General features: G+C 44.3%; 1 protein-coding gene across 1 annotated transcript in view; it reads left to right on the forward strand.

Moving 5' to 3' along the window:
* The first annotated feature begins 1,955 nt into the window (after window positions 1-1,955).
* The window catches only part of IL1R2 (interleukin 1 receptor type 2), a 32,502-nt gene continuing 20,864 nt past the window's right edge, over window positions 1,956-13,593 (forward strand). The window contains exons 1-4 of the mRNA XM_084841787.1: window positions 1,956-2,180; window positions 5,728-5,858; window positions 5,991-6,249; window positions 11,436-11,610. Coding sequence (XP_084697913.1) covers window positions 2,167-2,180; window positions 5,728-5,858; window positions 5,991-6,249; window positions 11,436-11,610 — 579 coding nt within the window. The 5' untranslated portion in view covers window positions 1,956-2,166. The remainder of the gene's footprint in view (window positions 2,181-5,727; window positions 5,859-5,990; window positions 6,250-11,435; window positions 11,611-13,593) is intronic.

Consider the following 13,593-nt stretch of genomic DNA (forward strand, 5'->3'; position numbering starts at 1 on the left):
AAACCAATCAGCAATCCAAAAAACTGCACTCTCATGGTAAATAAATGAGTCTTTAAGGACTTCCTAAATGCCTGTAAAGATGGAACCTGCTGAATCCTAGTTGGAAGTGTATTCCACAACTGTTGGACTACCAGTGTGTAAAAGCCTTTTCCCTTGTGCCCACCAACTTAGTTTTTCTGACTGATGGGCATGTACAAAGGTCCTCAGTTGCAGATCTTAACATGCAGGCAGGTTAATATAGGTGAAGGTGATCCTTTGACTAAATTGACTTCAAGCTGTTTAAGGCTTTAAAGATTAAAATCAGCACGTTGAATTGGGCCAGGAAGTGAACTGGGAACCGGTGCTGATGGAGCAGTAAAGGTGTTGCATGCTATGGTTACCTGGCCCTTACCAATACTTGGGTGATCACATTCTGCACCAGTCGAAGCTTCCAAAACCACTTTTAAATGCAATTCCATGTGGAGCATATTACAACAGTCTACCCTGCACATCACACAGTCAAACTTCTTCAGATAGGACACAGCTGGTGAAGTAGCCTAAGCTGATAAAAATTAGGCCTGTGCACCGATTCAGATTCGGAAGTCCGAAGCATGGCATCCCTTTCATGCACTATCTGCCATTTTGCTGCACGGGCCTAAGCCTGTGCACTCCCCCTGCTGCTGATTAATGGAACTTGCCTATAGTGCCTTTGGTGGTCATGGGAGACATTGCATGGTACTAAGCTATTTGCATGTCCTGCCCCGCCATAAATAGCAACACAATGCATTTCAATGGGATTCTTCACCTCTGCCTGTTGTACTTTGAATACCCCACATCCACCCTGCCTCTGTTTAAAACGGGAGTGGTTGACTGGGGGCTGGCTCATACTGGTAGTATTGTATTGGGCTCAGTCCTCTTACCCTGCTCTCCTCTAGAGCCAGCCCCCCAGAGCCAGCTCTCCCTGTTGTGTTTGCCAGAGGTACTATAGTACCATGGATGATGAGCAGGCTGATGCTCATGGCCTTGCTTCTTCCCCCTTCCAGATGTGTGCCTGTTCATTCCCCTTTTTGCTTGAAGGACAAGGGCTGGATGCGTCTGATCTCGGAAGCTAAGTAGGGCCATCCCTGGTTAGTACTTGGATGGGAGACCGCTTGGGAATCAGACTTCTTGCACTGAGCAGGAGGTTGGACTCGATGGTCTTGGAGGCCTCTCCCAAGTCTGACACTGCTTATCAGTCCTAAAGCTTAGTGCCAACAATCCCATGAGAAAACAGCCAATGACAGCAATTGCTTATGAGAGAGAAGTGCCAGAGGTAGTCACTGCTCGTGACAAAGCAAACAAGATGTTTAATCAGCTGCACAATTCCCACATGATTTGCAGAAACATAAGTGGCGAGAAAAACGTTATAAAATGTCTTTATTCTGTCAGTGCAATTGCTCCAGGCATTTACACTTCAAAGGCCTATGAGTCATTTGGGGTCTAATGACATTTATTTCCTTGGAAAGTTTTAAGCTGAATCCTCTTTCTCAAACCCCTTAAACTGAAACTTATTTCTCAATTCTGGTTCACACTGCAGACCGTTTATGACCCTTTTGAATAGGGCGGGAGTTCACATTTGCTCTTTCTTCTCTTCCAGGGCTTGAAGATGGCTTTCTATGAGGGCTTAGGTATGGAATGTTTATGTATCGGGTTACATAACAAACATTTTGCAGACAAAAATTTGCATTGCACATTTTCAGGCATTTATTTACAACCATTCTGTTGAGACCTTGGTACATTCTTTAACTGTTTGACAGCCCTGCAAATGAGAGTATCTTCAACTTCATTGAAATCCTGATTGACAATAGCAAAGCCACTCAGTTGTCTGAGGTTAGTTGCAAATTATTTCCCGCACTGGAAACTAGCAGCGTCACAAAAAGGAACTGCAGTCACATATATATTAGCAGTCATTTCCCCTTGTTCTGAGCAGTACACTTGCACATGGTCCATATTGATTTCCCCCCAATAGCCACAGAACCTGGATAAGGCATTCTTCACATTTTTCTTCTTCTGAACAAACTTGATTGGGCAATCTGGGAAAATTTCCATTGGGTTTTCTGAGTTCCATATAAAACCATCTACTGATACCCACTTCCATTACAACACAAGGTTACTTTACAGATCTTTGAAAAATTCCAAGACAAAATAATGAGAACGTACAGGTAAGTGGGCATGGGAAAATGTGATTTTTGGATTAGTTGAATGCAACTTTGTGGAGATAGCTTGAGTAATGAATGATGGGAAGTTTGATGGACTGTTCAAATGTTTAGCCATCTTTTTAGAGAAATCAAGTAAGGACCAGGAGAATGTTGGCTGATGGCTTCTTGCACTATTTAACAACTATAATGATAAGTATGCTGAAGCCTTCATGGAACTATGTTAAAATCGATATGACTCTAAATTCTGATCTAAGCCAAGGAATGGAAGTCTCCACTAGTATTTTAGTTTTGTTTTGTTCATGTAGGACATTAGGAATTTTCAGCGTTGGATAGAATTATTTGTTTTTGTCCATTTTAAGAGGTCAAAAAATCCCTGAGTGCTGGTTCCTCTTTCAAATTGTAGCTTCACCTAAATTGATTGATGGAATGAATGCACATGACAGAGAAAAAAACGTCAAGTTTGCTATTGCAAGCAGAGATGTAAATGTTCCATTTCCAGGCTTCCTGACTGATGGATCAAGGTCACCTCTGAAGTTAAAAGATTGCAGTGAATTTTTGGGTGCCGATTAGGAGCACAGAATTGCTATTATGCATGTGGATGGGGGACTACTAAGTATTTATTTTAGCAAAAGTCTGTGTAATTCCAGTTGTACATCTGCATGAGATTTGCACACTGCGTTTTCACTCAAGCAAGCTCAGCTCCTTGTGTGCTTCCACATTAGCTCTTTTCTCTGGCATTATAACCATTCACTAATGCATTTTATTCCTGATAATCCAGAGGACATTCATCCCAAACTATTGCATTTTCATGGTTTCCTTGTTGTCTTCTCAGTTTTTTTTTTCAAGGGTTTATACACTGGGTTTAAATATCTATTTATAAATATCTATATCCCGCCTTCCATGGCTTTTAGGAGGGAAGTGATTGTAGCACTGTTAACTCACCTGAGACAGTTGGCTATGTTGTCGGTGAATATGTATAATCCCACCTGTCTGGGCCCAGCTACTGCTGCTGTTCATCTTTTTGAAAGAATATCAGTGAAACTGACAAAGACTATTCTACACCTGCACTTGTCAGTTTCATGAAGTTTCTCTGGACTCACTGCAGAAGCTGGGAAAGCCATGGCAGTTCCACTAATGCTCACTGTGTATACAGGTGCTGAGACACGTGCACCCTTGAACAAAAAGAAGTCCCCTCCTTGAAACAGCAGGAGCAACAGTGGCCTTGGTGGGAGACAGGATAGGTGCCACTGAGGCTGGAGAGGTCTCCATGCTTCCAAAAGACTGAACAGGAACAAGATAATGTGCAATTGCTACTGAATAGGACCAGCATTAGGCTCGCTTTGGCTTAGAAAACAATTTTCTGAACAACAACAATGTTTTAGTTGTATTGGCATGCTTATTAGTTTTATATTGCTGGTTGTTTTCATTGGGATTGTATTTGTATTTTTTGTGTTATGTTTTGTACCATTTATTTATGAGACATTTAATAAATGAAATGAAAGAACAACAATAGCAACCAGCCAGTAAAGTTACTTAAAATCTATATGAAGATAGCTATAAAATCTTCTTGTTGTTTTTCCTTCATTTATTAAATGCCTCATTAATAACATATATAAAGGACAAAACCAGCCACTAAACCGAAAGTCTCTCTGAAGATAGCCACACAGTCTTGTTTTGCTTGTTCACATGCTGATTTCTTCTCCCGCCTGATGAACCTGTATAAATGAAGATGGTTCAGAAGCACAGGCAGCTAGGAAAGCACAGTAGCCATCAAGCCCTTGTCTGCTCCAAGCCTCCATCTTCTGCCGCCCCCTTTGGCATGCCCAGTAATGTGCAGCAGAACAGCTCCTCTTCAAATGGGACGGTCTTGGCTCCTGCGTATTCATTGCGGATGCCATCGCCCAGTTTATTGGGCCTTGTCAGCAACTCCCAAGGGCTGCCATCGCTTTCATGTGGTCCTGTGCAGCAGCCTACCAGGCAGCTGAGGTTCCTGGAGCACAGCAGCACAGCCAGTCTCCTCGATGGCATCTGCCCACTCCACACGCGCATGTGCGCAAATTATTTGAGTCACAGCTGAACGTGAAAACTGAATCCACCGAAGAACCTCCTGTTAAAGCTGATGCACAGGGGCTTGCTCAGGCAGCTAAAAATTAGGTAACAACGAATCTAATTCATACATCCTTTAGCAGGTTCTTCCTTGCAGAGTTTAGGAAAACACAGTTAGGTAGCAAGAAGCATTTTCGTGAGCAAGAAATGCTGAATAACCTTTTAACTTGCTGAAAGACTAGTTTTAGAGAAATAGACCCTGATCCTCTTTGTCTTTCCCCAAACATAGTTTTAAGTGGTGCATGATCTAAGGAAAGCTTTGGTCTTGTTCATAACAACTGCGAGAATAACTTTGACTGCATGGGTAACAGGATCTTTTGTGTTGACAAATTTAAAAGCCAGTGTTTTGGAAGCCTCTCGGCAAGCAAGACCAGAAACATCTGGCTTTAGGTCAACTGAGTTCAGGAGGTCACAGGACTTTTAAGATAAAAAATAATATAAATATATGGCAAAGGGTGGTAAATACAGATACACATTCCCACACCCCTCTTCATCAGATAGAACCTTGCAAATTCCAAGTTCCCCATGTTGAGAGGACTTGGAACTTTCATTGTATTAGTAATACGGTTCATGTCAAAATAGCTGAACTAATTCAGATTGTTTTATTATAACCTGTCCTATTCTAAGTACATGGTGAGCAACTTGTGGCCCTCCAGATGTTTTGCCCTAGAACTGCCATGCTCCTTCATCATTGGCTATGCTGGCTAGAACTGACAGGAGTTATGGGCCAAAACATTTGTATGGCCACAAGGTGCCCACCCCTGACTTTGGGGATGGGGTAACAAGTTAAAATAATAAAACTCCAATTATAAAACACCCCAGTCCTCCCTGTCATGGGGAACCAAAAGCCAGCTTGAACAAGTATGTCTGATACCACTTCTGGAAGATGCTTTGATGAGTCACCAGTGGAAGGTATTGCACAGTTGATATGCAGCCATTGAAAGGACCTCTCTGCTTACTCTAGCAGTCATGACTTGGCACACAGATGGGAAACCTAAAAGGGCATTTTGTGTCAATCTTAAAAATGATGGCACTGGAACATAACGGATGTTACAATCCCATTGAAATATTCAGCCCAGGCCATTTAAGGCATTGTAGATCATCACGAGTGCCTTGAGTTAAGCCTGGACAGCAAGAAGCCCATCATCACCGAGGCTGGACAGCCATCTGTCAGCAATGCTCTGACTTGGATTCCTGCATTGAGCAGGGGGTTGGACTCGATGTTTTGGCCCCTTCCAACCCTACTGTTCTATGATTCTGTGATCTCCCTGGCTCAGTAGACTAGAGGCAAACCAGGTCCAAGGCTTAGAGTGTGAGTGGTACTGCATACATACTTCCATGCTCACAAGAGTGACACTGTCTCATACTTGTGTGTTGTGGCACACTTGCCAAGAAGGTTGGTTGCCACTAGTTGAGAACATGACACCCTTCTTCTCATTTGCAGGTTTCAGTATGCCATTCATCATTTTTCTCTTTCCTGTTTTCTGTGGAACATGGTGCCCAGATTCCTGTATATTTTCAGTGCTAATACCTTGGACACTTCTGCCTTCCGAATCCAGAACATGGAAAGTACAGGTGAAAACTATAATCAGCTGGGCAAAATCCTGGGTTAGAACATGCCAGTGTTCTTTCTTCTCTGTTCCTTGTGTCTTCTCCTCCTCCTCCTCCTCCTTCTCTTTAATACAAAGTCATTCTGTTTTTGTGTAGATAACTGCCAAGATCGCACCCTGCATTTCAGGCCTACCTTTGCTCTGACAGGAGAACCTGTGGTCCTAAAATGTCCTCCTTTCAGATACAGACACACAGATGGTTTCAATCTGCCCCATAACCTCACCTGGTACAAAAATGGTTCAGCAACACTTATCCCTGAAGGATACAGAGGAGAAAAGATATTCTCACAAGGTGATGCTCTCTGGTTTTTACCAGCCTCTCTTGAGGACTCTGGACAGTATATCTGCACTCGAAGGTAGGCATGTGACTGATCTTCTGCAAGAGTCTCTGGAGACCTATTGAACTGATTGATTGTATTTCTACACCACCTTTCTCAAACCAGCTTACAAAAAGTTCAGAAATGAAAAACCATAACCAAATAAAGAACATAGCAAAACAGTAGTAAAACATTGAAAACAACCTTAGAAAACATAACCATTTATAAAGCCAAGTTTAAAAGATCGATTGAATTCCTGGTAATGTGTCTGACATGATAGCTCTGTTTTATCAACTATTATCAGAGAAGTAGCGTCTTGGGAGGTAAATCTCCTTATACAGCAGAGACTAAACATATGGTCCACTTTGCTGAACTGTATCTGAGGCCATGTTCACCCACTTACATGAGATTAACTAATAGTTCACTCCGGTTCTGTTGAGACTGATGGTCAAACTACATGTTACATTAAAAATGTAGTATATCAGACTATCTGTTGGGTGTTTTTTTTAAAAAAAAGACCTCAGAAGTAAGTACAGGAGGACAGTCCGGATTGGGGCTGTAGCACACTGGCAGGACAGATTTAATTCTTCCTTCCCCAGCTGTGACTGACCCCCAAATCCCTGCACTCCCCCATGTAGCAGTTAGTTATAGTAAAAAAGATCCCACTGGCAGCAATGATAGTTTTTTTCCTGTCACCAACTGCTGTACCAGGGGAGGAGTCACAGCTGGGGAGGGGAGAATTAAAGCTCCTCTCCCAGCATGCTGTGGTTTTAAGTAAACAATGACAACAGATTGAGATACACTCCAGGGCAGACTTCCCCACCCAGTTGCCCTGCAGATATGTTGGACTTCAGCTCCCATGATAATCCCCCAGGGAAAATGCAGCATTTAATTGTGAAAGTTAAAGAAAGCACAATTTCCTCTTGTATATTTGGCCTATTCTGCTATACCACAGTGCCACCTAGAGATTATGTAGCAGGAATGCAGGAAAGGAAACCCTCTTCATTTAGTGCTCTGATGTCAATTCTGTGATGAAATCAAAGGTAGATACAGCCGATACAGCTTCGTGTAGAAAAGCTCTATATCAGATTATATCATTCTTAAATGCATTGATTGAGTCTTCTGGATCATGTGGCTACTTTCTACTCATCACTGGCCCTGAAGGAGGTGCAGCCTGTGGCTGGGGATGATGGGGGTTGTAGTTGAACACATCTAGGTCACCAGGTTGGAGAAGGCTACTGTAATAGCAGGACTACACTATATGGGTACCTGTATCTTTCCCCCCGGGGGGTGGTAAAACAGAGAGCCAGTGTGACATAACGGTTAAGAGTGTTGGCCCAGGACTGGGGAGGCTCAGGTTCAAATCCCCAGTCAGCCATTAAGCTCATTTGGTGACCACGGACCAGTCACACTTTCTCAGACTAACCTACCTCACAGGGTTGTTGTGAGGATAAAATGGTGGAGGAAGGGAGAGAGAATCATGTGTTCTGCCTTGAGCTCCTTCAAAGAAAGGCAGGATATCAATGCAGTAATAAATAATAATAAATAAAACTAAATAATTTAGTGATTTTTAGTGGGAAATTAGGAAGGTAAAGAGGATCTCTTCCCCACACATGATCTTCCCCTGCCCACTCCACATGAATGTTCCTCTTCAAATAGTAGTCGGAGGGAGCAATCCTATAGCCGCTAGTCAGCGGCTAGACAGCCATAGGATATCTTGCTTTCTGGAAACCAACCTCGTAGCCCGCATTCCAAAGTCGGTTCCAGGAGAACCGACCTTCCCCTCCTTCTGCGCTACCTTGTAGGCAGCGCAGAGAAGCCCTGTGCTCCACACTCGCAGGAGGAGTGCAGAACGGCCAAAAAGGGGCGTTCCGGGGCAGGGAGGGTGGAAATGCCTGTACGACACATCCTATGTGTCGTACGGCAGCCTCCTCCACTGCTCTGACCTCCCGTGGTTAGACGGCTGAAAGTGGCTGTCTAGCTGAAAATGCAGGGCAGGAGGAGCACGACGGAGGGAATGATCCCCTCTGTGTGTCTCCTGCCCTGCATTGGATAGGCGGTCACCTCCGAGTTCGGAGGCGGCCGCCTATCTGCATAGGATTGCGCCCTTAGTGCCTGTACTGTGTGTAATAAAAAAGCAGGTCCCCCAAATTCTGGGCAATAGACTGCAGCAAGTGGTGGGGTTTGGCCACAACAGCTTTTGAGCAGGACCAGTCAGTTGTGAGCAGTGAGAGTATGGGGATTTCAGCAGCAGCACCCCTCAGCTGCCCATGGGGCAGTTCAGGATGTTTGCCTAGAACTGGGACCCTGTCTCAGGCGCTGGCCACGTGTGGTTCCATTGTTGCTGCTTGTTAAGTGTCTGGAGCTGCCCTAGTCCTTGCAGCACTCCAAGGCTAAAGGCTTTTCTGTACGAGGCCTTTAATCTGCAACTTTGCCAAAGCCTCTGCTTCCAGATTCTTTGTGGGATTAAGATCTGCTCCTTTACACATATTTTCTCCCGGGGGGGGGGGTTGTTTCTCTGTCTTTCTATATGTTCCATTACACCACCATCAGGTGGTGCTGTGGTTTGGCAGAATTGCACAAATACATGGGTTCCGTGCTGCCATAGACCAGACTTTCCTCGGTAGGAAAAAAACACACTAAAATGGTTGCAAAGCACGGGAGAGGCGCTGGAGGAGGAGGATGTCATGTAAAGCACCTGCAAACTACAGTGAGTGAGGACTCCCAAGTGCACAATAGAGGCCTCATATAGAAAGGCTCTAAAAGTGTCTAAATTCCCACCAGGAATTTCCACCACATTTACTCCACCAGTTAGGAAGAATGAAGGCTGAATGAGTGATGCTTAAGCTGCTTGGATTTACATCATCCAGTGCTTTCAAGAGGTCATTATAATATAGCCTTACTGAGAAATGGAAAACGTATCCCCCTGTAAATAATCTTTACCACAGTCTTCCCCAACCTGGTGCCCTCCAGATATTTTGGACTACATGCTGGCTGGGGCTGATGGGAGTTGTAATCCAGTTGGGGAAGGTACCTTGGTAGTGAAGAAAGCCCTGCTGCCAGTATCCTCTCTGCAATATTCTAGCAGTATTGCAGGATCAGAAAACAGTCCCTAGAGCGGATATTGCAAAGGCTGCTGTACAGACAAACACGGACGTGATCAGCCTGTGGTCTTGTAATGCACTGAACGATGTCAAAAGTTACTTCATTGAGCTCAGCGAAACCTGCGTCAGGAACAGCATGCAAGACTTCCTTTCAGAACTCAGGGGAGCTTCAATCATCGGTGGTGAGAGGATTGCCGCTTATTGCAAAGCAGATATGAATGAAACTTTAGGTGGAAACAGTCAACCTATTGAGGCCAATTTTGAAATAACTTCATGTGTGTTATAATATTTTGTCCATTAATCTCATGGACAAATACATGTGAAAAAGCTATACTTGGAAGCCCCTATTAATCCATGCAAATCATTCCAGAGTAGTAATGAGCAGGAAAAATACTCCTTTGGCCCTGGTCTTCGGTACATAGAGGACAATAACTACATCACAAACTCAAGCTAGCTTAATAGGGCAACCTGGGAAGTTCTTTCAAGGCTTCTAAGGAGAGAAAAATTTCAGCACTCTTACCAAAATTCAGTTCCTAGGGTTCTTTGGGAGAAATCATGACAGTTTAATTGGTGTAAACGAATATAAACTAGTAGCGTAGAGAAGTAATTTCCGGTATATATTTCAAAATGTTATGATACTTTCACACACATTAATGAATGCTTATTATTTTCCAGTGCAGTACTTCTTAGGCTGCAATCCTATACACACTTACTTGAGAGCGTGTATACTCTCACTTACTTGAGAGTAAGTGTTCTTGAACTTAGTTGGGCTTACTTCCAGGTAGACATGCGTAGGATTGCACTATTACTGTGGCTTTAAAACTAGGAAACGTCTTTTAAAAAACCGTATCACTTCTCATCTCTAGTACCCTTTCAGTCATTTTACAAATTTGGGACTGCTCCAAATGTACACCAAAAAAGGAACCCCATGATTCTACCATGGGTCAAATATCATATTTCCTGTAACTAGAGCTCTTGGTTTCATCTTTTTCACAGATAAAATATTTTAAATGACTGGGAGTGCTTCCAGACGGAGGGTTGCTAGAGCTACCACTCAAAAGGCATGGTGCCATCTTTTTTTCATTAACAAATTTTCTGTAGTAAAGAAAAAAAATATGAAAGGAACAGTGTCAAAACACGGGAGGGTTATGTGTGGAAGACTACATCCTCTGGAGCCCCCATAAAATTCTGTGAATGAGGCAGGACGATGGCATGTTACAAGCCTCCTCTGGACGCACCCTGGGTTTTCTAAAATACATACATTGTGTTAGATCCAAACTTAGTCACATTTTGAGTAAAACCATTGAAATCAATGGGGATTAAGTGAGTTATGCCTTGATAAATAAAACTGGATTCAAACCATAGGGTTGGATCTAATTATGGTTTTGCCTTGGTGGAACGTGCTTCCGTCTGTACATGTTGGGGCACCTGATGTTTTCACTGACTCCCCTTTCCTCCTCCCCATATCTACAGCAACCCTCTGTGCCATATGGGGTGTGTGTGTCCCCCAACCCTAAGCAGCAGCTTTTGTGGGGGAAAGACAGAGGGCAAGTGAGATGGATTCAGTGAAAATTGGATGCCCTGACCTGCGTGAGCAGAGTTTTATGCTTTGCACAAAGAGCTTTTCTACACGAGGCATTTATTGTGCACGCATGATTCCTTACTTATGGTTGTTAATTGGTTCCTTAAACAGTGTAGTGATCTTCCAGGTTTACTTCTGTTTTTTAAGAGCGCTTCCCCTGCCGCTTTTTTTCAGAGTGGGGAAAATGGAGTATTATTTCTGAAAGCAAACGGAAAAGTGTTTTCCTACTTATGTCATTCTGATATTCTGCTATAGCACAGCACCACCTAGAGACTGTGTAGCAGAAAAGTAGAAAAGGAAAAGCTCTTTGTGTGAACCGAAAGTAGATACAGTGATTAACAGCCATGTGTAGAAAAACTCAAAGACAAAGCCACCACGGGATGCAGCCCAACGTATTTTACAGTCTAGTGTCTAGTATTCCTATTTAATTTGATTTAAGATGGTTAAATATGGTTAATAAAAAGCAATGATAAATTGATCAGTTCCCCCTTTTTGTGTTTGAATGCTCCCACCACCCCCATTTTGCCCTCTGCCTGCAGGAATTCCTCATACTGTGCTGATGCGTCTGTTCATCTGACAGTTGTTGAGAAAAGTTCTGCCCATGTTATTTCCTATCTTCAGAAGGCCTTCGCATTCAGTTCTGGGAAGCTTGTTTGTCCTGACCTGGGCAATTTCATACAAAAGGATACAGGCTATGTGCTCAGATGGTATAAGGTATTAATGATTACTAATTTCTTCATGGCTTTTGAGCAGGAGCAGTCAGTTGTGAGAAGCGGATTCCTCAGCTCTGCTATAGAAATATAATCTGCACAATGTTGCTGGCGCTCTTGTTTTTTCCTTGCATACCCCACTAGCAAATGCAACTGGCTCCACACAGGTCGGAGCAGCCCTCAGTTCGATACAGCAAAGGCCTCAAGCAAGCTTTCACAGCTGTCAGAGTTGGACACCTTGTGCCCGCCCTGTCTGAGTGAAGCCATGCCCACTGGCCCTCCTAAGCATGGCCCTCGCTGTGGAGCAACCCCGTAGCTCCCTGAGAGGCCCCACCTATACCGGGCTTTTACTCCGGTAAAATACCAGAGCGGTATTTATACCGGGGCGGGTGCGAGGCAAGGTCCCTTGTGATAGATGATGCAGCCGCGACTTCACAGCCATCTGTGGTTCTCGCCTGGAAAAAGCGGAGTTCCAAGGAGTCGTTCTACTGCGATTTTTTGGGGGTGCTGCAGGTTTCCCCACAGTTGCGGGCCATCCGTTCCTTCCCCGAACTGACTTTGCATCTTACAGTGGGTGGGTGGTAGGCATGTGTAATGCCTGTGTCACTCTGTGACGCCCCTTTGCTCCCCCATCCCTTCACAGCTGTGCAGTTACAGAGGGGCGTTTTCATCTATTTAATCACACTTTCGCACCTTTTTGCAGCTTTGTATCTTCACAGCGGTTGCTTCTGGACTCAGTACCCAGGGGCTGGGGGGGGGGGGTTGGGGGAGGAACAACATTGCTCTGGCCACCATTTCGGAGCGATGGCTAGGCATGTAGCGCTCACGGTTTTGAGTGTGAACCATCGCGAGAGTCTCGAGCTGGGGAACTGACAAACTGATGCTGCAGAAATGAAGAAGCACAAAATACTCATGGTCAGAAAGACACGGAGGAGCCCCTCAAATACAAAACAGCCACTGAAGTGTCGCACCCCCACACGACTGCACAGCTGCGCATTTCAGTGTAATGGCAAAACAAAAAGGGCACAGCAAGTCTCTTAGGGAAGCACGCAGTACAACGTGAGTGTATCGCAGTGCATGGTGATTTGAAGACGCATTGCTGTGCAGTTGTGACAGGGTGGGGTGGGGCCAAAGCGGTGCCATGGAGATGGGGCCAGAGAGGGGTCTGTCCACTCTATTCCCCTGAGGGGGGTTGTCCCACAGCAGGGACGAGGGAGTAGGCTTAGAACTCTGTCCCTTGGCCTACGAACCTCCCCTGGCTTCCAACTGCATGGACTGCAAAACTACGTACTCATTAGGGAGGTCTGCCCTTGGTGGCTGAAGATGTACTGAAGATTGTAGTCCTTACGGCTGGAAGTCAGGGGAAATTCGTAGGCCAAGGGACAGAGTTATAAGCCTACCCCCACATGGATACAATTAAATTAACTGAAATTAATTAAGGTGTTCTAAAAACAAAATGACCCCAAGGTGCACACCCCTAGGGGCCCCTTAGTATATCTGCCAAGTTTCAGGTGCCGAGGTTTCACGGTCTTGGTGCTATGGTGCTGATGGACAGAGAAGCAGGCATCCTCTTTTATTATTATAGATTAGGATTTTTTAAAATTACATTTTGTATACTGCCTTCATCATTAGATATAAATAATAAATAAATAAATAACAGTAGGAATTAAAGGCAGAATATTTTATGCAACCATAACTGCACACAGGTTTGCTACCTCCGACTGATCCCATGCAGAGTTAGGTGTGTTTAAGCCCATCAAATTAAATGGGCACCTTTGCTTGGATTTGCCTAATTCTGCATAGGACCAAGTTGCCTAGTTCTAGGAAGCTTAAGGATCAGATCAGGGGTCCCCAGCCTTTATGGGTCACTGGAAACATTTGGAATTTCGAGAGAGTGTCTTGGGCACTCTCACACAATGGTTGCCATAGGAGGCTTGCCCATTCATAATATGGCTAACACATTGGGCATGGCTGCCCCCCCCCAAAA

This window comes from Heloderma suspectum, chromosome 3 (assembly GCF_057233095.1).
Source record: "Heloderma suspectum isolate Gila_16-S chromosome 3, 16-S_ref, whole genome shotgun sequence".
Taxonomy (NCBI): domain Eukaryota; kingdom Metazoa; phylum Chordata; class Lepidosauria; order Squamata; family Helodermatidae; genus Heloderma; species Heloderma suspectum.